The 27044-nt window shown below is 39.8% G+C and overlaps 1 protein-coding gene across 1 annotated transcript in view; it reads left to right on the forward strand.

The window, feature by feature from the left end:
- The window catches only part of ALOX5 (arachidonate 5-lipoxygenase), a 156016-nt gene that overhangs the window by 14074 nt on the left and 114898 nt on the right, over positions 1 to 27044 (forward strand). The window contains exon 3 of the mRNA XM_015821464.1: positions 11636 to 11717. Within this exon, the coding sequence (XP_015676950.1) occupies positions 11636 to 11717 (82 nt within the window). The remainder of the gene's footprint in view (positions 1 to 11635; positions 11718 to 27044) is intronic.

Here is a 27044-nt window from a genome sequence, read left to right on the forward strand (position 1 = left end):
TTATACCAAGAAGTATGCTGTGATGTATTTTGTCAAATACCTTACTAAAGTCTAAGTATTCTACATGCACAGCATGTCCTTGATCCACTAATTTAGTCATCCTATTAAAAAAGGCAATAAGGTATGTATGGCAAGACCTGCTTTTAACAAACCCATGCGGGCTTCTAGTAATCATCTTGTTCATTTCTAGGTTCACAAATTCGCTGCTTGATTATCTTTCCCAGGATTTCCCCAGATATTGATGTCAAGCTGATTAGTCTGTAGTTTCCTGGATCCTCTTTTCTCCCGTTTTGAACATCAGAATCTTATTACTGGTAGTTTTTTTCCACTCTGTTGGCAGTTCCCCTGTGCTCTGGAAGCTCTGCAAGGTTTTATTCAGTGGTTCTGAGATCACCTCTGCCAGGTCCTTCAGAACCCTGGAATGTAAACCATCTGGTCCCTGCAATTTTAACTTGTCCAAGGTGGATAGGTGCTCTCTTACCAATTCCTTGCCTACTTTGACTTGCATTTCTGCTCTATCTCCCTTGGTGTTACTTTTGATAGATTAGGATCCCCCCTTTTTTTGCTTAAAAACAAATGCAAAGAAGGAATTAAGCAGTTCTGCTTTTTCCTTGCTGCCTGTTATCTTCTGCCATTAGTGGACCTTGACATTTTCTTGTTCATTATATATTGAAATAAACTTTTTTTTTGTTATTTTTGGTATTTGTTCATTCTGAGCCTTAGCCTTCCTGACTCTATCCTTACAGATTTGGGTTATATGCTGGTATTCTGTTCTAGTTATGTGCCCCTCTTTCCATTTTTTATACTTGTCCTTTTTGTCCCTCAGTCTGTCAGACAGCTCTTTGCACAATCATGCTGGTTTCTGGAAGCTCTTCTTTTTCTTTCTCTGTGGTATAGCTCTTGTTTGCACATTTATTATCTTGTTTTTCAGGGTTTGCCAAGCATCCTGAACTATTTTCTCCCCTCTAGGATTTCTATCCATGGAATCTTTCCTATTATCTCTCTCTCTCTCTCTTTTTTTTTTTTGCAGTTCTATTTTTATTTTATTCAAAAAAAGTTTTTTTTAAAAAAAAGACAACCCCCCTACAAAACAGACATTAAAAAGTGCATTAAAAAAACCTAACCCATATTCACATATTATCCCCCCTAGTTGAATACTGATTAATATATTACAACAATATTAGTTTCCCACCCTTGCAAAACAGGCCCCACAAATTTTTAAACTACTAAATCTATTTGGAAATTATTAACCTGTCATCTATATACTACATTAATGACAAAATAATTAACAAGAACAGTAATAATAGAAAAAGACAAGATTAAAGTTTCAAAACTCTCTGTAAAAAACTGTAATTGTAATCAACTTGTAGACAATTTACCATGGCATCTTATCTATGCCAAATTGTCCCAAGAGTTAAAAGTGATTCGTCCTGGATCAAATATCCATGTTTGTTTCTTAATACCATCTCTTATCAATTGTTGTCAGGTTAAATATAATAAACCCAATCTCCAAAGTTGGTCAATCTTCCCCCCAAAAAGTCCAGTTGAAATTGTTTTCCAATTGAATGTGATAAATCCATTCCCCAATCTCCTTCAACCCTCTTAGGGAAAACCAATATATTATTTTGCCACTCCACTCAGTCAAATTTCTGCTGTTGTAAAAGAATAGTCTTGAACTTCAGGGAGGTGTTGCAATCGACTCAGTTCTAAGTCTGTAAAGTCCATATTTCTTTCTAGTGCTTTCAGATCACATTTCTTTTGTGAATCTAATTTATCTAGTGTGACATGCATCTGAATATTTTCTGCAGCCATTATCATTTCATCAAATTTTAAAAAAAGCTTTCATATCACCAAATGCTCTTTTTTATATAAAAATATTTTATTGGTTTTTAACAATAACAATCTCCAGTGCCTGGTGTACAGCATGTTGTCTTGGTTTATATATTTGAGAAAGAAAAAAAGGCAATAATAATTAATTAACAGTCAATAATAATTAAATTTAATAATTCCATAATTAGTATATTAATTAATAATATATTTCTTTGATCTTCCCTTCTCCCATTTGTATTCTCCTTTTTCAACTTTAAACAAATATAATTATTAATATTTTTAATATATAAATATTATAGATATTTTTTCATATTTATATAAATAGCGATAACATCTATGTATAACATTATTTTTATCAGCTTATATTACCATCATCTCATTAGTTCACCATGCATCCTATTTTCGTGATTTTTGTTTAAGCTTAGTTTTCCATTTTATTCAATCCATTCTTATCATTCATAATTTTCTCAATATTAATCATCTAGATATCCAAATTTTTCCATTTAGGTACACCATCCCAATATTTTTATATTTCATGTATTATAAAAATACTGTGCTTCTTGTCTATCTTATAACATCTGAGTATAACATTCTTTCTGATCAGCTTATATTTCACTTATATTTATAAAAGTTACATCATCCCAATATTTTTATATTTCATATATTGTATAACATACTATATTACTTAAATCTCTTATCCCTCTTATTATAGGGCCCCTTTATGTTCAAAGTTCTCTATTCTTTTAACCATATTCAAACAAGCATTTACTCATGTAATACTCCATCTGATAGGGTGAGTCAAATCTCTTGAATCTTTCTAGCCTTCTTCTTTTGCCAAATAGCTTTCCAAGTTGATATATTCTGCTTACCCGGCAGTTCTTGTGTTTTTGCAAGTATTGTTGAGAATACAAAAGATGGAATGATAGGATATATACTTTCTGTCTCCCAAACTCTAATAATTCTTATGGGAATTCTATAGTCCACTCCATTTTTATTGTTATATCAAAGCCTTGTAGATTTTTTCCTGTTTGTGTTGGATTATGATTCTTTTCATTTATAGCTTCATCGATATGATCATGTTTTTCTAATTTGTATTCTGTTATCTGATTTGTTTGTTCATTCGCCGTCATTTTCTGGGTGTTTTTTGATTGTAGATTTAGATTGGAGATGTGCTTATTTATGTTGTCAAAGTTGTTCTGGATTTCCTCATGGTTTAAATCTATTGTCATTTGTGTCTGTCGTAACATTGCCTACATTTCCTCTTGGAAAGTATTTATCTTGCCTTGAAATATTACTTCTGAAAGTCTTTGATGTTCCAGGCTAAGTCTTCAGGAGTGAATATTGAGTGTGGTGTCCTGTCATTTGTTGATAAGTGAACGATATTCATGTTGTCTCCCCCCCTTCAAATAGTTTTTCATCAGTATTTTAGTTCAGGGGCTAATTATCGATCAATCAAAATTGCAATTCAGTATGTTAAGCCATCTTGAGTCCTTCCTGTAGATTCTCCTCTAAAAGATTAGCCAAGAGCCAAAGTTTTTCTTTTTCTCTAAACAATTCTTAATTTTAGTCAACAGTCCAGATATTTTTCTTTCAGACACTTTTTAATCTTATGGCTGGGCCAGCTCTTACTTTGTTCCCAGCTGTCTTCAAGGTCATTTAAAATTTAAGGGAACGGATTATTCTTTGTTTCTGGGCATCCTGCCAGTTTCTGAGTCATTATTGTTAGTGCTCTGTGCTCTCCACTAGGTGTCAGTAGTTGTTCATTTTCCAGTTTTTTCAGACAAAAAATTATTATTGTTATATATATTTTTTATAATTTCATTAAAACCCTTTTAGGTGTAGTCTTAGCAGTTTTTTCAGTTTCTAGATTTGTCCAGACTGTAGTATTTTAAATTTAATTTCAGTCTATTTCTTCCCATTTAGTATTAATTTGCCACTTCCCTCTATGAGGGAGTAGAGATATAATCCCCTCCCTTCACTTTCGGAGGTTTTCTTGCTTTTGGGGTCTTTCCAAGGATTTAGTTAGTAGATAGAAGAGAGAAGATCGATACTCTCACCAGTTCCAAGCACGCTGTTTGACGATGTTCTTGTTCATGCTTTTGGACTTTGGCTGCAGGTAGCTTGGGCTGGACGCTGATACAATGCCAGCCTTTCTCCTGTCGGGTTGGATGGCTTCCCCCGTATCAAATGAAATGACCGCCATCATTTTGTGATCAATGGAGCACCCCTCCTTGCTGGCCACCTCTTCAGGGCAACTTCAGACCTATTTAGGGTCCCCCTGACAGGATGAAACTGGCCATGGGGAGCGGAGCTTTGCTATCCCGTGGCTGTGCAGTACAGGGCAAAACCGGAAGTCCCCAAATGATCTTTTTTTTCAGATGTCAGCCACATTTACTTGTCTGTAATCTGATACATTGTTGCTCTATGTAACTTAATAACAATGGATAAGAGAATACAGGAAACAAAGAATGTTGAAATAATACTCCTCAAAGGGGAGAAATAGAAAAAGAAATAGGGAAGATATTTTCTGGATATTTTGATCCAAAGTTAAAAGAAATATTAAAAAATTAAGCTCCAAATGTTTTGCAAATTGGTAAAATACAAAAACCCTATAGTTAGAGTCCAATGTCAGTGTCATGTTGAATAATTTATACTTTGTCCCCCTCTTGAATTTAAGAAATATATTAGCCCTGCTCTTTTTAAAAATGGGAGACATTTACAAGCTCCTTAGATTCTGACATAAAATTGGATTGGTATTGAAGAGTTAAGTTCATTTATGGTAGCCAGGCACTTCCTGTCTGTCTTTTTATTTACCTGAGGTCATCACCCTCTTCTTTTGTCAATTGTTCTACCTGGATCTATTTAAAAACAAATTCTCTGGTAAAAGACCAAAGCAAGGAAAACTACTACTGTATATTCCAATCCCTATTATCATTCTACAACTTTCTTGAAGCAATGGGCTCACCTTCCTTAATTCTTTTTCTTCTTCTTGACATAGCCAGAAAAGCCCTTTCAGTTGCTTTTATCTTCTCTTTTAAGTTACTTTTGTACTTCAGCTTTCCTGACTTGGTTTTTGGTAGATATTAGACACTTACTGATCTGCCTCCTTGGTGATTATACTCACCAAATATATACTCGGTGATTAATCTCTCCCTCTAAATCCATCAACAGAGTCTAGGGGGGAGGAAAGGGAAGTCAGACATACACCATTAGTACTATGCAAGTTCCACCTTTTTTTCTAAATGTGCCACAAATTGTGTTCATGCTCCAAAGGGTTAGAGGTTGCAGGATGATGTAATAATATTAGTTTCAATTTTCTGACCAAAGCAGTGAGTTGCTGTGAACACATTAGTATTCATTTTTCCTCATTAGAATTCATTTTTCCTCCTTAGAGTAATAAATAGATTAAAAAATCAAATTGATTATATTTATGTACAACATAAAATATATAGCAAATGTTTGTTGTATAACCTGGAGGAAAGAATTTGAAGATGACCATTAGTAATGTGTTGCTGTTCTGGAAGGAATCACATAATAGATTTTGCAACTAATTTTCTGATATTCTTTGTCACTCAAAAGCATTGAGGAATGTAAAGGAAACTGTACATTATTTAAATGTTGAATGTACAGTAAGATTAGATATATCTCCGTACTACCATAAACTGTGAAATATCTCTTGTTATACTGATAATTCTCTCTTGGTTCAGTTGTGTGATTTTGCTAGTTCTAAGAATGGCTTTTGAGGTGCTGAGCTTGTTATTATGATTGTAGTAATTCCTGGTTTTAATGTAACCAACAGTAGTTTATCACAATAGGATTCAGGCAACATTATCCAGGTTTTGTGCCTCCAATTCTTATTCTACAGAAAACATTGGGGAAATTAGAATGCTTCCTCTGAATTTTATAAAGTAAACACTAGACCAGTGCTTTTTTTGTAAAAAAAAAAAAAAAAAAGGTGCCAGAAGTCCACACGTCATACAACCCAACCCGCCTTGCCTACTCTACAAGGTTCCATCCAAAAAAGGTACCGGAACTCCGTTCTGGGCGTTCTATGACAAAAAAAGCCCTGCACTAGATTATGGCTTTCTTAACAGAATTTTTAAAAACAAAATCTTAAAAAGTTTACATGACATGGCAATTTATAGTAAACATCAAAAAAAAGGGGATCATTTCCAAACTATGAAGAGAAGCCCAAGAGGAGGTGGAAACTAGGCCTATTCCTGTTACAGTTATGTCACCACCTGTGACAAGATATAAAAAAGTGTACTACTCTCACTTCCTATTTTAAAAATGAACACCATGAAAATGATGATTAGGGAAGGAAATATTTGGCCATATAAAAAAATTAATGTTTCTCCAGCAGATGGTGGTGTAGAGTCCACAGGATGGGTTAATGATGCAATCCTGCCTAGCAGAACTAAGACAAGAAAAAAACTCTTGCCACGCCTCCCTCTGGGTGTGACTTCCCCAGTTTTTTGTCTTAGTCAAGCTTAGCAGACGTGTTTCTTTGCTTCGCAATGCTCCAGACTAGGCCTCATAGCCTTTTTCACTTTTTTCTGTTTTTTCTTCTGTGATTTTATTTGGATCTTTAATTTCCTTTCCTTTTTGACCTCTCTGAGGCAAGTTGCGATTCCTTCCTTCTTCGGAGAGGGATCGCGGTGCCTGCCGCCCCTCGGTGCCTTCGGCGCGGGAGATTGCAGGCCCCATCCAGGGAGATCGCCGGAGGCGATCCTCTCACTTCGATCCGGCTGTTCCCTGCGATCGCTACCTTCGCTCGTCGCCGCTGTTCGTTCGCAGCGGCCGCTGCGCATCTAATAGCAAGTTTAGAGCAAGTTTCTGGGCTCGGGGAGGGGGAAGTCGCTTGAGGTTTCGCGTCCCTTCGTTTCCCGTGTTTTCAAGCTCCCCGGTGGCCAGCGAGTCTAAGATCACCGCGGCCGCCATTTTGGGAGGTCCACGTGGCGGGCGCCATTATTCCCGGGCCTACTTTCCTCTACTCTTCTCCATTTGCTCATCAGAAACAATACCTTTTATTTTTGCTAAATTAATATTTTGGTTATAGGAGTAATAATATTAATACTTAGGTATTAAAGTTAAAAAAAAATAAATAAAAAATAAAATAAAATAAAATAAAATAATATTTATAAAGACATATATTTAATAGGTATAAGGATATTAATAGTTTAGGTATAAGGATTATTAAAAAAAAAATAATTAAAAAATTAAGATAGCAATAAAACATAACAAATAATAAAGAGCAACAGAATATTGCTGCTGTTGAACAAGACTTCGTGGTGACCTTTATCTCGTGCCTGTACTGCCTGAGTGCCTTGGCCTGTGAGCAGGCCTGTTCAGGGGGAAGAAAGTACCTAATTCAGGCATTCAGTGAGTCAATTTCCTTCTTTACAACTGATTTTGGACTGGGATCTCCTAAGGTTCCTTTCCTTAGGCCCTGTTTATAGGGAGAGGAGTGAAGCCTTCTCGTTTTTTTGCCCACCTGCTGCATTAGCCAGTGACCTTTTGTCACAGGGCCTGTACAGACAGTTTTAGAACACTGTCTGGCTGTTCTGGTCATTGTTGGCGGTTCGGAGCGAGGATCCCTTGTGTTCCATCTCTGACTGCGCGATCTGCGTACTACTTTCCCCCATTTCTGGGTACGACTGTCTAGAAGTGCCCTGAACGCAATGGCAGACAGTTCCTCGCCCCAGGCAACTCAGACCGCTGTCTCCCCTGCGCACACAAAGCGCAGATCAGAAGAAGCAGCAGGGGAGGGTAGGAAGAAAAAAGCGAAGACCAAACATTTGGTCACAAAAGTTGGGTCNCTCGAGGAGACACATTGCATTGGAACGTGAATTTTCTAAGGCTCAAAGACTGAGAGCCACTGGGGTTGGATTGGTTTCCCCCCCCCAGTGGACACGCCTTCACTGGAATCTCTCCCTACACAGGAAGATCCACCACCTCTGTCTCCTCGGGGGGAAACCGAGCAGGTTGGGCCTCATCATTCCTCCTCTCCCCTATCTTCTTCATCTCAGCAGACTTCAATGAGGCGTGTCCCACCTGCGGTTAGGGCCAGTCCTGGGGACCCTGAGGAGATGTGGTCCCAGAACCAATTTCAGGCCTTTATGCAACATGCATTTAGGCAGTTCATGACATATGCAGGCCAAGGCCAGGAACAGACACAGGCCTCTCCCATACCAGCTCCGCCCTCCCAGGAGGGGCAATACTTGGGGCCTCGTTCTGAGGTTTCAGAGACCTCCTTGCAAGTGGGGGAGGGCGATTCCTTTGACATTGAGTCAACTGGGCTCATGTTATCAGAGGATGAAGAGCCAGTTCCAGAGCAGGGAATACACTCAGACCTCTTCGATCCTTCCATTTTCAGGTCCATACTCACCAAGGCCATAGCCACGGTCAAACTTACCTCGGCTCAGGAGGAGGCACCTTCTACTTCCTCTGCCCAGGAGACCAGCCCCTTGTTCCTGGAAAAGGTCAAGGAGGATCAGCAGATTCCATGCCCCTCCGTATTCAGGTCTACGGTGGAGAATCAGTGGGCTTCTCTTGCCTCCACGCCTTCTCCTAGTGGTTTGGATAAGAAATTATATAATGTGTCATCTTCCTTTGCATCCCTTTTAGAGGTTCCTTCCGTGGATGCTCCGCTGGCCTCTCTGTTTTCTAACACCACCATTCCAGGAGACATGGCTGAGTATTTAAAGGCGGAGGATAAGAAGTTTGAATTCCTGGGCCGCAGGGCTCATCTATCTTCGGCCTGGGCAATACGGTCAGCCACCTCGTCCTCCTTCTTTGCCCGCGCTGCAATCATGTGGCTGCGGGACCTTCAGACGCTTATTTCACCTGACCAGGTCAGAGCCCATCAGAATCTGGGTAAGATAATAGCTGCGTCGGAATACGTAGCTGATGCTTCATTACATTCTGCCAAATGTTCAGCTCGTTCCATTGCTGCCACGGTGGCGTCGCGAAGACTCCTCTGGCTAAAGCAATGGCGCACGGACTTTAAATCCAAGTGGCGCCTCTCTACGTCCAGATACAGCGGTAAAAATCTGTTTGGTGCTGTCCTTGACCCTCACGTATCTGAAGGCAAGGACAATCTTGGTCCACCCTTCAAAGAAATTTGATAGGAGACCTCAATCCGGCTATCGCAGGTCATCCTTTCGTTCGGGTGACTCTTGGGAGTGGAGACAGCCCTTTCGGGGGGGCAGTCCTGGGATTGGCCCAGAGGCTCATGGTCCTACCTTCCTAGGCAAGACCGCCAGCAGGACCGCCAGAGTGGAGGAGCCAGGGGCCAGTCCCAGTCCAAGCGTCCCTTCAGGGGCTCAGGAGGGCGACCCTTTAGGCGATCCAAATGACGCCGAAGGGGACTATCCCATCGGGGGTCAGCTGGCCCTGTTTTGCGACGTCTGGGAGGGCACCACCACGGACGCCTGGGTCAGAGAGACCATAAGATATGGTCTCTCCCTAGAATTTCAGTCTTACCCTCCAGACCGTTTCATTCAGTGTCCGGTTTCAAGAAATAGGTCAAAGGCCTCCCTGGTAACAACAGCGATCACCATCTGCTGGACATCAGGGCCATAGAAAGGGTTCCTTCAGATCAGGTAGGAACCGGGTTTTACTCAATACTGTTCGTGGTCCCAAAGACCTCGGGGGGCTGGCGAGCCATCTTGGATTTGAAGGGTCTCAACCGCTTTCTTGTTTACAAGAAATTCAAGATGCAGACCCTAAAATCCATCTTGGCAAGCGTCAGGAAGGGAGACTTCCTCTCCTCCGTCGACCTGACGGAGGCCTATCTCCACATTCCAATCTTGCCAGAACACCGCAGGTTCCTGAGGTTTGCCTACGCACACAGGCATTACCAGTATCGGGCTCTTCCTTTTGGCCTGTCCTCAGCCCCCCGGGTCTTCACAAAGGTCCTGGCAGTGCTGGCGGCTCATCTACGGATGAGGCCGGTGCGTGTCCAGTGTTACCTGGACGACATACTCGTATTGTCCAGGTCCCTTCACTCCGCCGAGTCGGATCTACAGATTACCCTGAGGACTCTTCAGGAACACGAGTTTTCTGTGAATTTCAAAAAAAAGCCACACGGTCCCCACAAAGCGACTTATTCATCTAGGAGCCTTAATAGACTCAGACCTTTGTGAGGTTTACCTCTCTCCGGAACGTCAAGTCAGCATCCGGACACTGGCACTCCAGGTCCGCAAGGACAAGTGGGTGCCCCTGGTGCGTCTCTCACAACTCCTAGGGAAGATGGTCTCTTGCTTAGGCATCGTGCCATGGGCCAGACTTCGTTCCCGGAGTCTCCAGTGGTTCCTTCTCCCATATCAGAGACGCAACCTCAGTGCATCAAAATCAAGGGTCAGGGTTCCACACCAGACGCTGGTATCTCTGCTCTGGTGGACTTCTTCCGCCATTTCCAGGGGTACATTCTTCAAGGAGCCGTCCAGGGTTACCCTGACCACAGACGCCAGCCTATTCGGCTGGGGGGCTCATATCCACAATCACCTCGCCCAGGGTCGGTGGTCACGGTCAGACCTGACCCACAATATAAATTGGTTAGAGCTGAGAGCAGTTCACCTGGCTCTTCGGGAATTCTCTCCCCTGGTAAAAGGGAAACACATACTAGTCCTGACGGACAACATCACAGCAAAAGCGCACGTAAACAAACAGGGAGGGACCCACTCTTGGCCTCTCATGCAGGAGGCCATGGCATTGGGTCTCTGGGCGGAAACCAACCTGAAATCCATCCGAGCGGATCACATCTCGGGGGTGAACAATCTACAAGCGGACTCCCTGAGCAGAGCCACCATAGACCACTCAGAATGGAAGCTAGATCCATTCCTGTTCAGGGAGGCAGCNAGTCGCTCCCTCTGTTGAACATGCCTAGACTCCCTCCCTTCAGGGACATGAGCGGCTTTGGTATGTCCCATCCTGTGGACTCTACACCACCATCTGCTGGAGAAAGCGGCGTTGTTCTTACCTGAACGCCTTTTCTCAGCAGAGTGGTGTAGAGTCCACATCCCCCCCTGTTATTTCTTGTCTAGACATGTGTCCTTTGCTTCTTTCCTTTCTCTTTTATTTGGAGCTTTGCGTCTGCATTTTGCGCCTCGACATGTGCCAAAAAACTGGGGAAGTCACACCCAGAGGGAGGCGTGGCAAGAGTTTTTTTCTTGTCTTAGTTCTGCTAGGCAGGATTGCATCATTAACCCATCCTGTGGACTCTACACCACTCTGCTGAGAAAAGGCGTTCAGGTAAGAACAACGCCGCTTTTTCTAGATTGCATGGGAACAAAACATTGAAAAACACTGAGAGTCTGATAGACACTTAGCAATAATGCCCAGGAGCATTACTTTAGATATGTCAAACTCAGATATTGGAAATTAATTAATATAGAAAAAGATCCTGCAATGACTCTGATCAGTATAGCATTACCTTCAGAAATTAGAATGCTTGAAAATTAGAATGGATAATGTTCTCTACCTTGAGTTATTACTAAAAATAATAAAGGCAGGATATATATAAATAAATAAATAAATAAATAAATAAATAAATAAATAAATAAATAAATAAATAAATAAATAATTAATACTGGGGAGTATTGAGCAGACCAAGGGGAGCTGAGATTCATTGTAAGTGGCTCTTCTATCAATTTGACAGGGAGGAAAACTAATAATTTCCTAAAAGAATATAAACTGCTGGCAATCTTTTTTATTGTAATGGTTTTAAAATACATTAAATAAAAATAAAGCATTTGTATATTTCACATCTTTAAATTATCATTGCATATCATTACTTTTGCAGCCAAGCTTTTGGATAATGAGAAGACTCCAATCCTTAAGCATCTCAGACGTAAGGAATTGGAAGAACGCCAGAAGTTGTATAGGTGAGTTTTCATAAAATAGAGATCAGCAACTTTTTCAAGGATTGAATGCAATTTACTGTCTGGCTTGAGGGTCCAGGAATTTCCTCCACCATTAAATAAAAATCTTAAAATCTTACAAGAATCATCCGGTCCTGTGAAATTCCAACTTCCCCTCTCCAAATGTCCTGTTTTGTTATAATTTTTAATAGTACATTGAAGAAAGAAATCTCATTAGATATAATTTCAGAATTTTTTTACAGTTAAGTATACTTTGAATCATATGTCTACTTTATTGTGATTAATTTTACTATTTAGCTTTGAGTAATCTATTCTGCATACTTATGCTGAATTTTATTTGTAGGAACACATTGAGTTACATTCAGTATTGATCCTGTGGGCACATCAGAATTTTGAGTAAGAATCAAATATGTAGCCATGATCAGTGTCTTTGAGTAAATTACTCAGCCCAATTTTTATAACACATTTATATAGCTTCCTATCAATGAGAATTCTGAGCAGTAAACCAGTCAAAGGTTATAACATATAGTAATACACAACCCATTAAAAGAACAAAGTTGAGGTCACTGTACTACTACTTTACCAGCATGTCCCACACATATATAGGCTCCATTAACATCTGCCCCAGTGCTTAGGAAAAGCCAGGCCTTCATGTCCTTCTGGGATCAAAGTCATCTGAATCTTGGGGGAGGGGTGAAGAGGAGGTTGTTCCATTAGGCAGGTTCCATGACAGAAAAAGTACACTTCCTAAGATCTGTCAAGTGAAGCTGCTTCATCAAGGAGATCTGTAACATGCTCATTCTGCTTGATCAGTGAAATGGGCGGAAACCATTGGGAATAAGAGGTGCCACAAGTAAACTGTCCCATACTATTTAATGTTTTACAGATGACAACTAGCATCTTGAATTGCACCCAGAAACTTATTGGGAGTCAATACTGCTTTTTCTGTAGAGACTAAACAGAAACAAGGAGGGAATCGAATCCTGTGCCAACTTGTAAAGCAGAGGATAGTGGCCCTCTTTTCCTCTATCAACATTTACTTGAACCAACCTCAGAGGAAGGAGACCAATCACTGGAGAACCATACCACTCACTCCCAACCCCCTCAACTAGGCCAAAAGGATATCTGATTGATGGTATCAAAACCGTCATCAGTCAGGACAGATATACTCTGCTGATCCTGAATTTGGTAGAGGTCATCTGAGTATGATCATTGCCATTTTAGTACTACAGATTTATATTATAACCTGGCTTAAAACCAACTGGTATTTATTTATTTAGTGTATAGAGCATATGAATAACAGTAATAAGCCGCCCAAAGTAATTGGATACGAGATGGATGGCAGATAAATGTTCTAAATAAATAAATAATAAAATTATATAAAAGGAACACATAATACTATAGTACACGTATGATGGAAATATGTGGTCAATTTTGTAAGCTTTAAGAAATTCAAAAAAGTATGTTATAGGTTATGTTTTAAAATACATTGATTCATAAGAATAGAATAAATGTTCTATCTATTAATATATAGGCCATTTATCCAGTTAAGTGAAGTATCTATTAGTTGGAGAAAGTCTGCTTTTCCTCCTGTATATGCTCTCAAATGGCAGCTAATCACTATGTGATCCATTGTCTGACAAGGATCACCATAGTCACATTCAGAGGACGATCCTCTGCCCCATTTAAACAGAGTCTTGGCATATGTCATGTAAGGTGTGGTTCCTATTCAAAGTTTTCCAGCACTGGTGGGTAGCATTGAAACCCGTTAAGTTTTGTGTCAGGTCAGATATATTTTTTGGGGAATTTGGACATTTGATAGTTTGGTTTACTTTTCACTGGGATTTGACATCAAAGTTAGTGTTATGCCGCTGCTGTACAAGTTTCAGTGGGAGTTTCCTGGATTTGAGCCTTCCAATAGATAAGTGTGGCATATGAAACTACACCAACAGTTGGGAGTTACTGGTATTTTTTTTGTACACTCTGAGAAGTGCATCTTGTCATCATAAGGCTAGTGGGGCAATATGGCTTAGTATAGGAAGCCAGCAGGTTGGCGTGGTCTTGATGCACCTACTTATTATTCACATTCTATCATTCGGTCTGGTATCCAGTTTATTTATACTCAGCTGTTCATTCAAACAGGGCCATAATATTCAGCTGTAGGATACACCAATCCCAATGCTGAGATTCTAAGTATAGAGGCAGAAGCACCCCACTTAATGCCACAAAATTTATAGAGTATATTATTACTGATATTAATTTTTGCTGCAGTATTCTCTATGTGTTTCTTGTAAGAGAGAGTTCAATCCAGCATTACACCAATATATTTTGGAAAGGGGTTATAAGGCAGCAATAGAATAGAATAGAATAGAATAGAATAGAATAGAATAGAATAGAATAGAATAGAATAGAATAGAATTCTTTATTGGCCAAGTGTGGTTGGGCACACAAGGAATTTGTCTCCGGTGCATAATCTCTCAGTGTACATATACAGTAAGTAATAATTATAATCATGATCATATACAACATGAAAATACATTCATCATAAATCGTGAAATACAACTCTTCATCATAAATCATAAGATGCAACACTTAGCGATAGTCATAGAGCACTAGCTAAGCAGACAACATAAATCATATAGGATACTAAAAATAAATAAATTGTAAGATATAAGCAGCAAAGTTATAGTCATAAGAAGATAAGGATAGGTAATAGGAAAGATGAGGAGTATCACAGCTTTATTAAGTATTTTGACATTGTTGTAGGAATTAGTTGTTAAGCAGAGTGACAGCATGGGGGAAAAAACTCCTTATGTCTAGTTGTTGAAGTATATCTTGGATCTTTTTTTCTTTGTTATTGAGGTGGAAACATATTGTTTCTGTTTTGCCCATGCTTGGAGTGAGCCTCCACTCAGCAAAGAACATCCCCAGACCTTTTAGGTCTTCTTTGAGGGAACTGTCAGCATCCTTCGTCTGTTTCTCTTGGGCTGCTAGGGCCATGTCATCCATGTAAGTGAATTTCCAACTTTTGGTGATTGCCATGTCAATATACATAGGCTGAACAAAGTGGGAGCCAGACAGAGCTCTGTGGTAAGCCATTATTTAATCTTTTCACTTTGCTCCCCCCCCTCCCATTATTATTTGAAAAGTACTGTCGCATAGCATATTATTAATAAGATGAATAGTCTTGGTATGGGACGATCAGTTGTAGTTTGTATAACATACGTTCCTTTCAGGCCGTGTTGTTGGCTATGGTCAGCTTCACAAAAATTGCTGTGGTTTTAAGGCCTCATTGGAATCCTGCTTCAATGTGACTTGTTAGGCTCAGCATCTGATCTTCGCAGTTTCGGTTTTGTAAAAATCCTACTTGTTCCACCAAGATGTTCTTCAATTCTAGAGCCAATCCTGTTTAGGCATACTGTTTCTAAGAGTTTTTAACAGGAGCTTTAAAGGGCTATTGGGCGATAGCTTTCTCTCCTGCCTTTTGGTTTGGCTGGTTTTAAAATTGGTATCGCTGGTTTATGGTCTAGATAATTTGCTTCCTCCAAAACCCTTTGAAGTTGTAAGCCTACCATCTTTTTAACCACCTTCCCAAAAATGTTATTCTCTTCTAAAATGAGGCATTCACTCCTACTTGGAACCAACTATATGTCACCTCCTGAAAAGCCTTGACTAGCCAGAGGGGACATAGATCTAATACACAGGTAGCAGAACTCAGTGCCCCAAGGATCCTGTCCAGTTCCTTGGAAGCAATTGGCTCAAATTCAGCCCAAACAATGTAAAGGAATGTGGATGACCTTGAGAAAAAAGGAGAAGAGATGCTGCCTAGGAAACAGACAAGAGAGGCAAGAGCCCCCAGTGGTTTAACTATCAGAGAAAGAAACTTAGGAAAGACTCACTCTAATGGATTAATCAGTTAAAAATGAGAATGGAAAATTTGTACTTTCAGATTTGCAAAATTCTGTTAATGTAACCTTGCAATAAAGTAGAATTAGTTCATCTAGTCCTGTTTCCTATCAGGTTTTCCTGAGAGGACTGACTAGACTAGATTGGGCTCAATCATAGGTTCTAACTCCTAGTAGATACAAGCAATTTCATCTGATAAATGCTTAGAATAATTCTTTAACAAGTCTAAAGGTTCCCATGAGCTTTCCTTACCAGTAAGTACTGAGACTTTCTCCCTGCCATGGTAGTAACTACCTAGAAAAAACCTGAAGGCTAATGGAGCAATATGCCTAACAAAGTATTGTAGGAGGCACAGAGAACTGCCTTGTTATCAGGACAGTAGTCAGATAGGCAGGTCTATAAACTTTGAGAAAACATCTCAGATATTGCCCCTCCCTAGTTCATAAAGTGAAGAAGTGGGGAAGCATATTTAGACTTGCAAGATTCTGTTACTATAGCTGTTACAATAAAAGTAGCCATAATCTATATGATGTTGGTTTCTTAATTTAGTGTACCTTGCACAACAGACAGGAATTGATAACAATATCGCCCAACTAAAAATCACATCAAACTACCCTGAGATAAGCACCAGATCTAGGCAGATCTGTATGAGATAATAATCTAGATAAGGTCCATGTTGGCCATGAATTCCTGAAATACTCTAATTCTTGAAAGGCAAGTTGAAATCCCCCAGAACAGTAAGTCAGAAACTGTACCCCTAACTCACCACAAAATCCAGCACTCGGGTAGGGAAGTTGCAGTGTAACAAGAAGACTGATACACAAGCTTCATCTTATACCTATAATTGTAGAGAGTAAGTAAGATGATATTGATCAAGATAAATTGGCTCCATTACTAAAGTGATGAGGGGGAAAAGTCTAAAAATCTGGCAGAAGCAGATCAAACAGATGCTTTCCTAATTAACATGAGTATAAGAAGTGGTGGAGGTATAACATGTTCAGACTTGCAAGATTTGGTTATTATTTGGTTATTACTTTCAGTAAAAATAGTCTTCCTCATTGTATAAATGTTTATTTGTTTCCAAATAAAATACAGAATCAAAAAATAAAGAATTACAATACAAAAACAAAGAAAAAAGTATATAAAACAAAATATTAAGCATATACACAAAATGTCCCCTCTGATTGAACACTGATAAATATATTTCAGCAACAAGTATTCCTCCTTCCCCCTTGCAAAACAGCCAATCTATAAACTTCTACAGCTATATTTGCAAAACTGCTGTATAACATTTAAAAAATCACAATTGTAGAAATCTATTATCAATCAACCAATTTGGCCTACCATCTGTCTACCATTAAAAAAAACTTGATAACAGGCAGTCCCAGCCACAAAGCTAGACCTCAAAACCCTCTGTTAACAATCTATTGTTGTATTTAACTCGCAGAAAGTCCAGAAGTACCTTTTATTCTCTCATAAGTCCACTAGTACACCATTATTTCTGATCCATCCATAATAAAAAACCATTGACTGATTCTTGATAATAAAAAGAGCTCCAAGTTTATCATCTTTGCTTTTCTTCAAAATTATGAGTGGAATCTTTCCAAGCTGCTTCTCATTCTCCTGAAAAGAAGGTCTCCATTGAGAATATCTCCATAATACTTGTTCAAGAAATCTTTCCACAAATTGGGACGTCATGTATCTTGATAGCCATCCTCTAATTGCTTATATTTCCATTCCACAAACTCTATCAACTTTTCTGAAGAAATCAAGTTCATTAATGTCCCCTTCAGCAGGTGGCTCCTTCTCTTTGAAATCTGTTAACAGCAGATTAATTTTTAGACCATCCAATTGCATAGCTGATTTAGCTATTGCCTGTGTCTGGATGTCTTCTTTAGATTGATTTGAAATTGTTACAAATTCATTAAATCTTTTATCCAATTTTGTATTTAAAATTTGTAAGTTGGCAAACATTTTTTTTCAAAACTTTCCAAGAAGACTTTAATGTTAAAATCACCTGAGTCCCATCTCTCTTTTATACCTCCTTTTAGGAGCATTATAAAAGATACATAGTATATAATGTTCAAAGTCTTTTATTGTTGCTTTGCTCTTTTAGTCCAATTTTCACAGCAAAGTGTAAACACTTCCCTTTTGAAGACAAAGAAAATGGATACTCCACAACAAAGGAGGAACAAAGAAGCTGAGCTAAAAACTCTCAAAATAGAGTGCATGGGAAAGAAAAAAATAGATAAAATAAAGTAATAGAGTTCTTTCAGGAAAACTAATAAAATACAAAATCCTTAAAGTAAAAATCCAGCATAGATCAGTTTCACTACAAAGTAAAGACTCACTCCACAGATTTCCTTGCAGTGAAAGAGAAAGTATTTTAAAGCACCAAAATAAAACAATAAAAATTTATGATTGTAGGCAAGCAAAGAGGTATAAAGTAAGTCAGTATTCAGCTAGGCTATTAACAATTAGACTTAAAAAGTGATGTGAAAAACAGAAGGTGCATCTAAAAATACAAGCAGCTGCAAGAAAAGATGCAGACGTGACCATTCCGGCTACTCTTACTGTGAATTGAAACCCTCCAGATTTCTGTCTCTAGGCAAGTACATAGTCATCTGAGGGATATCGTTGATCATTGCTAGTTACTTCCGTTGAAATCTCAGGAAACACTGCCAAAGAACCAGCTTTGAAACAAAAACAGCTGCTTGTCAGCAGGATGGGGGGAAAAACACCCCATCTTCAGGACCCCATTTTCTGGGACCTCAAAAGTAGCCTTCCTGTGGAGTAGATTCCTTGTCTGGTCTAGCTGGTGGGGTGACATCAGTCTTGTAAGTTAAGATACCTTTTTCCTTTCACCATTTTGATAATGTGGGTCATCTATCTCTCTTAAGGTCAACTTTGTTATTCTCTACAGCAGGGGTCTTCAAACTTGTCCCTTTTATAACTTGTGGACTTCAACTCCCAGAATTCCTCAGCCAGCATGCCTGGCTGAGGAATTCTGGGAGTTGAAGTCCACAAGTCATAAAAGGGACAAGTTTGAAGACCCCTGCTTTACAGTGACCCAGACTCACAAATAGGGTTTCAAATCGAGTTATCTGGAATGCAGCATCCTAATAGACATCAGAGTCTCTTAGATGAAAATAATTACACACCCACATTTGCCAATATTTTGTACAGTTTAGTTATTTATTTATTTGAATCCAGTTTTTATTATTTTTATGAATCATTCAAGGCAACAAATATATCCAGCACACCTTCTTCCTCTTATTTTCCCAACAATAACAACACTGTGAGGTGAGTTGAGCTGAAAGAGAGTGATTGACTGAAGGTCACCCAGCTGGCTTTCATGGCTAAGGTGGGACTAGATCTCACAGCCTCCTAGTTTCTAGCCTGGTGCCTTAACCACTAGATCAAACTGGCTAATTTTTGTCCATTTTCATCCTATCCTCAAACTCTTCTGTTTAGGGAAATGGTTGAGAATGTGATTGCTTAGAACTTAGAATCATAGGGCTGGAAAGAACCTCAGAGGTCTTTTAGTCTAATCCCTTGCTCAAGGTAGGAGATCTTATACCATCCCAGTCAAATGGTTGTCCAATCTATTTCTGAAAACCTCCAGTGATGCAGCACCGTGAACTATGGGAGGCAAGCTATTCCATTGATTAATTGTTCTCACTGTTAGAAAATTTATCCTTACTTCCAGGTTGGATGTCTCTTTAACAAGCTTCTACCCATTATTTCTTGTCCTATGCTCTGGTGCTTTGGAGAATAGATCAATCCTCTCTTCTCTGTGACAGCCCCTCAAGTACTGGAAGACAGTTATCATGCTCCCCCCATGCTTTTCTTGGATAGGCTAGACATACTAGTTCTAGACATACTTCATTCCCTCAACCGTTCATCATACAATTTAGACTACAGACCCTTTATCATTTTTGTTGCTCTTCTCTGCACACTTTCTAGGGTCTCAGCATCTTTTTTGTATCATGGTGATAGAACTGTACACAGTATTTCAAGTGTGGTTTCACTAATGAAATATAGAGCAGTCTCGTGATCGTGATGTTATCTTTCTGTTGATGAAACCCAGGACTACATTGGCTTTTTTGGTAGCTGCAGCATATTGCTGACTCATACTGAAGTGGTGGTCCATCACCGTTACTGCTCTTGAGCCGGGTACCACCTATTATGTACCTATGCATTTGGTTTTTCCTGCCTAAGTGCAGGATCTTGCTTTTCTCATCACTGAACTGCATCTTACTGAATAGGACCCAATGCTTAAGTCTGTCAAGATCCTTTTTAATCTTGAGTCTGTCTTCCAAAGTATTACTGAGTCTCCCCAGCTTGGTGCCATCTACAAATTTAATGAGTTCCTTTCCTATCCCCTCACGTAGACTATTTATGAAAATGTTGAAGAGTACTTGGCCCAAGACAGAACCTTGAGGTACCCCACTGCATGTTTCCCTCTATGTAGATATAGTTCCATTAAGAACTAGTCACTGGGTCCAGTTGGTCATCCAATTGCGAATCCATCTGATAGTGGTACTGTCTATCCCACATTTTTCTGTCTTAACAAAAAGTAGATTGTGGTCTACTTTGTCAAATGCCTTAGTGAAGTCCAAGTATACTACAGTATGTCCACTGCATTTCTCTGGTCCACTAATTTAGTCTCTTTATCACAGAATGATATAAGGTTTGTCAGGCATGTCCTGTTTTTAACAAACTCATCCTGGATTCTGGTAATCACCTTGTTCATTTCTAGGTGCTCACAAATCCTCCACTTGATTATCTTTTCCAGGATTTTCTCAGGTATTGATGTTAAACTGATTTGTCCATAATTTGTCCTGGATACATTTTTTTCCTCCTTTTGTAGATTGGAAACACATCTGTTCTTTTCTAGTCCTCTGGTAGATCCCTGTATTACAGGAGCTTTGAAAGGTAACATTCAGTGGGTCTGAGACTACATCGGCCAGCTCCTTCAGCACCTCAGGATGCAAACCATTTGGTCCAGGTGATTTATTCTTGTCCAGGGTAGCTAGATATTGTCTTACTATTTCCTTGCCTATTTTGACTTGTGTACCTGTTCTATTTGCCTTGATGCTATTGGCTATTTGTTCCTTTTGTATAAAAACAGATGCGAAGGCGGAATTAAGTAGTTCTGTTTTCTCCCTACTACCTGTCACCTTCTTTCTATATGCTGCTATTAGTGGACCTATTGGTACCTTGACTTTCATCTTGCTCCTTACATATTTAAAGAAAGTTTTAAAATTATTTTTGGAATTAGTTCATTCTGGATCTTAGCTTTCCTGACTCTCTCCTTGCAGATTCAGGCTATTTGATGGTATTCTGTTTTAGTTTTATGCCCTCCTTCCATTTTTTTATATTTGATCTTTTTGTCCCTTAATTTGTCAGAGAGCTCTTTGTGCAACCATGCTGGTCTCATGTGTCTTTTGTTTGTCTTTCTCTGTGATATTATTTTTTGGACCTTCATTAACTCATTTTTCAGTTTCTCAAGCTCTTGAACTATTTTTCCTTTTAGGATATCCATCAATGGAATCTTTCATAATCTCTCACTTAGCTTGTTCAAGTCAGTTCCTGGCCCTGTAGCATAGAGATATGATGTCTAAAGCAGTTCTAAACTGCATTAGAACAAGCATGTCTAACATACAACAATCAGAATAGAGTTGGAAGGGAACTTGGAGGTTTTTTAGTCCACCTCCTGCTCAAGCAGGATACCCTATATCATTTCAGATAGATGGCTGTTTAGTCTTTTTCTTAAAAACCTCCAGTGATGAAGCACCTACAAGTTGTGAAGGCAAGCTGTTCCACTGGTTAATTGTCCTCATCTTTTAAGAAGTTTCTCCTTAATTCCAGGTTGCTTCTCTCTTTGATTAGTTTCCATCCAATGTTCCTTGTCTTGCCTCCTGGTGCTTTGGAAAATAGGTTGACCCACTCTTCTTTATGGCAGCCCCTCAAATACTGGAATACTGCTGTAATGTCATCCCTAGTCCTTCTTTTCTCTAGATAGAGCCATACCCAATTTCTGCAACCATTCTTTATATGTTTTAGTCTCTAGGTTTTTAATCATCTTAGTTGCTCTTCTTTGTACTTTTTCCAGTCTCAACATTTTATTTGTAATGGGGTGACCAAAACTGGATGCAGTACTCCAGTTTTGGATTTATAAAGCAGTACTAATACTTATGTGATTTTTGATTCTATGCCTCTGTTTATACAACCAAGGATTGTATTAGTTTTTTTGGCTGCCGACGTACACTACTAGTTCATGTTAACTGATCATCCACTAGGATCCAAGATCCCTCTCACAGTTACTGTTTTTGAGCCAGATTTCACCTAATCTGTACTGCCTAAGGGTGAAACTTTGCTTTTCTCCACATTAAATTTCATTTTGTTGGATACAACCTGTTGTTCAAGTCTGCTAACATCTTTTTGGATCCTGAGCTTGTCTTCTGGGGTATTGGCTATTCCTGTTAGCTTAGTGTCATCTGCAAATTTGACGAGTTCCTCTTCTATTCCCTCATTTAAGTCATTTATGAAGATATTGAAGAATACTGGGCCTAAGAGGGAACCTTGCTTACTTCCGTCCATGTAGATGTACTTATCCTTTTCCTCCCTGCTTTCTTGCCCTTCAGTTGCCTGGCTACTGCTGGGGTTTCGGGTTGCTGATCTTGGTGCTCTGCTCTTGCTTAGCTGGTCTGCCACACTGTTCTCAGCCATTGCTGGTCTGCCGTGGTGCTCTCAGCCACTGCTGGTCCACCACGCTGCTCTTAGTTGTGCTCTGGGCAGTCTGCTCCTCTGCCACTTAGTTCTGCACAGCTACAACTCGAGGTCTGCCATGCTGCTCACAGCCACTTGTCTGCTGCCACCTAGCTCCATTTCACCACTGTTCAATAGCCTCCATTTGCACCACACTGCCTCCACTCAGCTGCCAGGCTCAGTCACTGAGCTGTCTCTCCATCTCTCAGATAGGCTGTCTTTCCATCTCTCAGATAGGCTTGCCGGACCACCTCTCCTTTGGGCCACCAGGCTGCCTCTCAGCTGGGACACTGGGTCACCTCTCAGCTGGAACACCTCTCAGCTGGGCTGTCTCCCCATCTTTCAGATGTGCTGCCAGGCCACCTCTCAGTTGGGACACTGGACTGCCTTTCAGTTGGACCACCTCTCAGTTGGGCCACCTCTCACATCATTAAAAGGATTTTTTCCCAAAATTTAAAAAATTCTAGAAGTTTATTTTCAAAACTCCCAAAATTTAGAAGATTTTTTAAAAAGAAAATTTAAAGTGATGTTTCTATTATTAAATATTAGTCTGCTGGAATAGTAAAGTAACAGTGCTGAAAGGACTTATACCATTCTGGACAAGTGGCTGTCCAATCTCTTTTTGTGGATGTTTGTAATCCTGAAACATATTGAAAATGACAGCTGAATAAAATTTAGAAAGTAAAACAAAATCTCAGCTGAAAAGAAAAAAGTATCTCAGCTGAGAGAGAAAAAAAATGAAATGTCAGGTTGTTAGTGTAAAAAAGATGATACAAATAGGTATATAATAAAAGATAATACAAAGATAGTCCACAAAAATCCACAAAATATTTAAAAGTATTTTAAAAAATTAAAAATATTGTAAAAAATATTGTGGTCCCTGATTATTGTAGTCCACAAAAGAAGGTAGAATGATAAATGCAGCTCAGTGCAATAAACGTTTACCATCCAGGCAATACAAATTTATGATCTGGCAGTAAAATTATACAATAGTTGTAAACAACTTTTTAAAATAATCATATAGTTTTCTCAGGATCATTCAATATATATATAAAATTATATTCAATTCATTCATGATTATTTAGTTAGTTCAGACTGTAATCCTTATAAATCCTTATAAATATGCAGAAATAAAAAGAAAAAAACACCCTTGCAAACAGATCTGCACAATTCATTAGAGTAGGGAGGAGTACACTTATACAAACAGATATGTATCTAATTCACTTTGCAATTATGTCTGAGTACGTATGCACTGTTAATTGTAAAAAGAACTATGCAGTCAATATTGAAGAAAAACAGTTCAGTGTATATAAAGAAAATTTTCTCAATGCTGGGATGCTGCAGTGTGTTTTGTCATCAGCAGACAAAGGAACAAAGGAAACTGCAGACTGATCACACTACACAGAAGAACTCACCAGAATAAACTTTGCATTTAATAAATGTTTGATTTCCAAGATTTCTCATCTCTCCAAATCCACACTTTTTTTTTCCTGAAATCCTTGTTTTCTTCAAATCTGAAATGGTGATACCACAGCTGATATATTGTGTACAAATTTAAACATCATGTAAGGACCCACCTCAGTTTACATCTTAAGAATACAGAACTCTTGGAATATCTTTTCCAACAGGCATATTTATTAAGATAAAATGATTGTAGGCGTGCTAGACAGGATCTGAGGAATTCTCTCCCACCCTTCAATGTTTTAAGTGTTTTCAAGCAGCCCCCCACCCCACAGTTCTTCTGGGCGACGATCCTCCTCCTCTCTTTTCCCAGACTCCAGGCGTTGCATTGTTCCCCCCCTCCTTTTCCCTTACTGCCGGCAAAAGGGAGACTTCAGAGAGGAGTAGATGAAAGGTTATGGCCATATTATTATGGTCAGTCCTCTTGGTGAAGATCCACATTCAGTCCCTTTGAAGTTTAATGAAGGAAGTGAGCGCCATAAAACCCTTTTGCTCATCCCCCTTCCCCTTCGTAGTATGACAGAATCCAGAGAGAGCAGGAATGGGGTTTTCCATAGTCGATAACTAGAAATGAAATATAATTGGATTCTGACATCCTGCCCCCTTAAAAATAAGAGAGATCCACCTGTAAAGAAAACAAAACAGGTATAAAAGTTAGTCTGGCTTGTTAGGATACTCTGTATGAAACTTCTTTAATAGCTTCGGGGCTCTGACATGACGTTTATGGACCCACTTGTTTTCTGAGGCAGGGAGGTGTTTCCATGCTACTAGGTATTGAGTTGCCCCATGATATCTCCTAAAATCTAGGATTTCCTTTATCTCGAAGTGTTGTTCGCCTTCCACCATGATTGGAGGTGGGGGGGGGGATTTTTGGCCGTAAAGGTGACTGATGCTCTCTTTTCAGCAAACTGCAATGAAAAATTGGGTGTATTTTCCTGAGATTTTTGGGTAATTCTAATTCTACTGTTACTGGGTTTATGATTCTTTTAATTGGAAAAGGCCCTATATATTTTGGTCCAAGTTTTTTACAGGGTTGTAGGGATTTTAGGTATTTTGTAGATAAGTACACCATTTCTCCTATAATGAGTGGTGTAGGCTCAACCCTTTTTTTATAGGCTTGTGCTTTATATGCCTGCCTAGTGCTTTTCTAACTATTGGCCAGGTGTTTTGTAATTGTTCCATCCATTCTTTCAGTGATGGGATCGCCGGTTCGTTTGGGGTTAGTTCTGGCATGGGGTTGAAACTTTGACCGGTAGCTATTTGAAAAGGAGTGTAACCTGTGCTGGAGTGGACTGCATTATTGTAGGCCACTTCTGCGAAGGGGAGTAGGTCCGTCCAATCAGACTGTTGGAAATTAAGAAAGCATCTTAAATATTGCTCAAGTACTGAGTTCGAATGTTCCGCTTGTCCATTCGACTGAGGGTGATGGCTAGATGTCAGTCCCTGAGTGGTCCCTAAGAGGGATAAAAATTCCTTCCAAAATGCAGACGTAAATTGCACTCCCCTATCAGATATGATGCGTTGGGGTGCCCCATGCAATCTGTAAATATGCTGCACGAAAAGTTTTGCTAAGGCTTTTGCGGTGGGAATCTTTTGGCAAGGGATAAAGTGCACGTGTTTGGAAAACTAGTCCTTGACTGTCCAGACAACAGTATTCCCATTGCTTTCTGGTAATTCTACTATAAAATCCATGGCTATTTCCTTCCAGGGGGCTGAGGGATTTGCCACTGTTTGTAACAGTCCGGGCGATTTCCCTTGCAACCTCTTGGCAGTTGCACACTTTGGGCAGCTGGCCATGTAACTTTCTATGTCCTTTTTCATGGATGGCCACCAAAATTGCCGTTTAATTTAATGTAGTGTTTTTACAAATCCAAAATGCCCTGCTGATTTTGTGTCGTGGCAAAGCTGCATGAATGTGACTCTTTGGGTTGTTGGTATATATAACTTTTCCCCCACCCAAGGCAGCCCGTCTTTCATTGTGCACACGTGTTTATTTTTCTGGAACCATTCATCTGTTTCCAAACTTTTCCGGAATTCAATTCCGGTTTGGCTATGGTTTTAATTTAGCTTGGGCTCTGGTGGTTACTGCCGCTGCCAGTTGTGATTCTACCATCATCGGTTTAGAGTCGGTGGCTCGCGTGCTGTTATATTGGGGCATGCGAGATAGTGCATCTGCCAGGAAGTTCTTTCCCCCCGGCAAATGCTTGAGCGTAAAGTGGAATTGGTGAAAATGCTGGGACCAGCGGGCTTGCTTGGGGTTGAGCTTCCGGGGTGTTTCCAAGGCTTCCAAATTTTTGTGGTCTGTCCACACCTGGAAAGGGATTTTATTGCCTTCAAGGAACTGGCGCCACGTGAGTAAGGACCACCGAATCCCGTATGCCTCTTTCTCCCACACAGGCCAGCGCTGTTCCGTTTCAATGAGTTTCTTGGATGTATATGCACAGGGTTGCAATGCCCTTTCATCGTTTTCTTGTAATAGTACAGCTCCCACTGGCACATCACTTGCATCCGCCTGTATTACGAAGGGCTTGTCCATGTCTGGGTGTCTCAGTACTGGTTCAGCAGAAAAAAGTCTCTTTAATCTCTCAAACGCCGCTTGGCATTCCATTGTCCATTTTAGTGGCTGGCTAGGTTTTACTGAGGATGCTCCCTTCGTTTTTAGTAAGTTCGTGAGGTGCAAGGCTATCTGGGCAAATGAGGGGATGAATTGGTGGTAAAAGTTTGCGAAGCCCAGGAAACTTTGCAGTTGCTTTCTTGTGTGAGGTGGTGCCCATTCTAATACTGCTCTGACCTTTTCTGGGTCCATTTCAATGCCCTGTGGGGATATGCGATAACCTAGGTAGTCTATCCTTTCCTGGTGGAATTTGCATTTCGATAGTTTGGCATATAGGTGGGCGGCTCGCAGTTTCTTTAAACCGCTCTGACTAGGCTGACATGTTCCTCTTTTGATTTGGTGAAGATAAGAATGTCGTCTAAGTAAACCAGGACCCCCTTAAATAGGTGCTCTCTTAGTACGTCACTGATTAATTGCATAAATACTGCGGGGGGCCCTTGTAATCCAAATGGCAAGACTTTGAATTGGTAGCACCCCATTGGGCAGTTAAATGCGGTCTTCCATTCATCCCCTTCCTTAATTCTCACGCAATAGTACGCTTCCCTTAGATCTAGTTTAGTAAAAAAAACTTCCCT

The sequence above is a fragment of the Protobothrops mucrosquamatus genome, unplaced genomic scaffold (assembly GCF_001527695.2).
Source record: "Protobothrops mucrosquamatus isolate PMUCROS unplaced genomic scaffold, P.Mucros_1.0 scaffold1335, whole genome shotgun sequence".
NCBI classification, from domain to species: Eukaryota; Metazoa; Chordata; class Lepidosauria; order Squamata; family Viperidae; genus Protobothrops; species Protobothrops mucrosquamatus.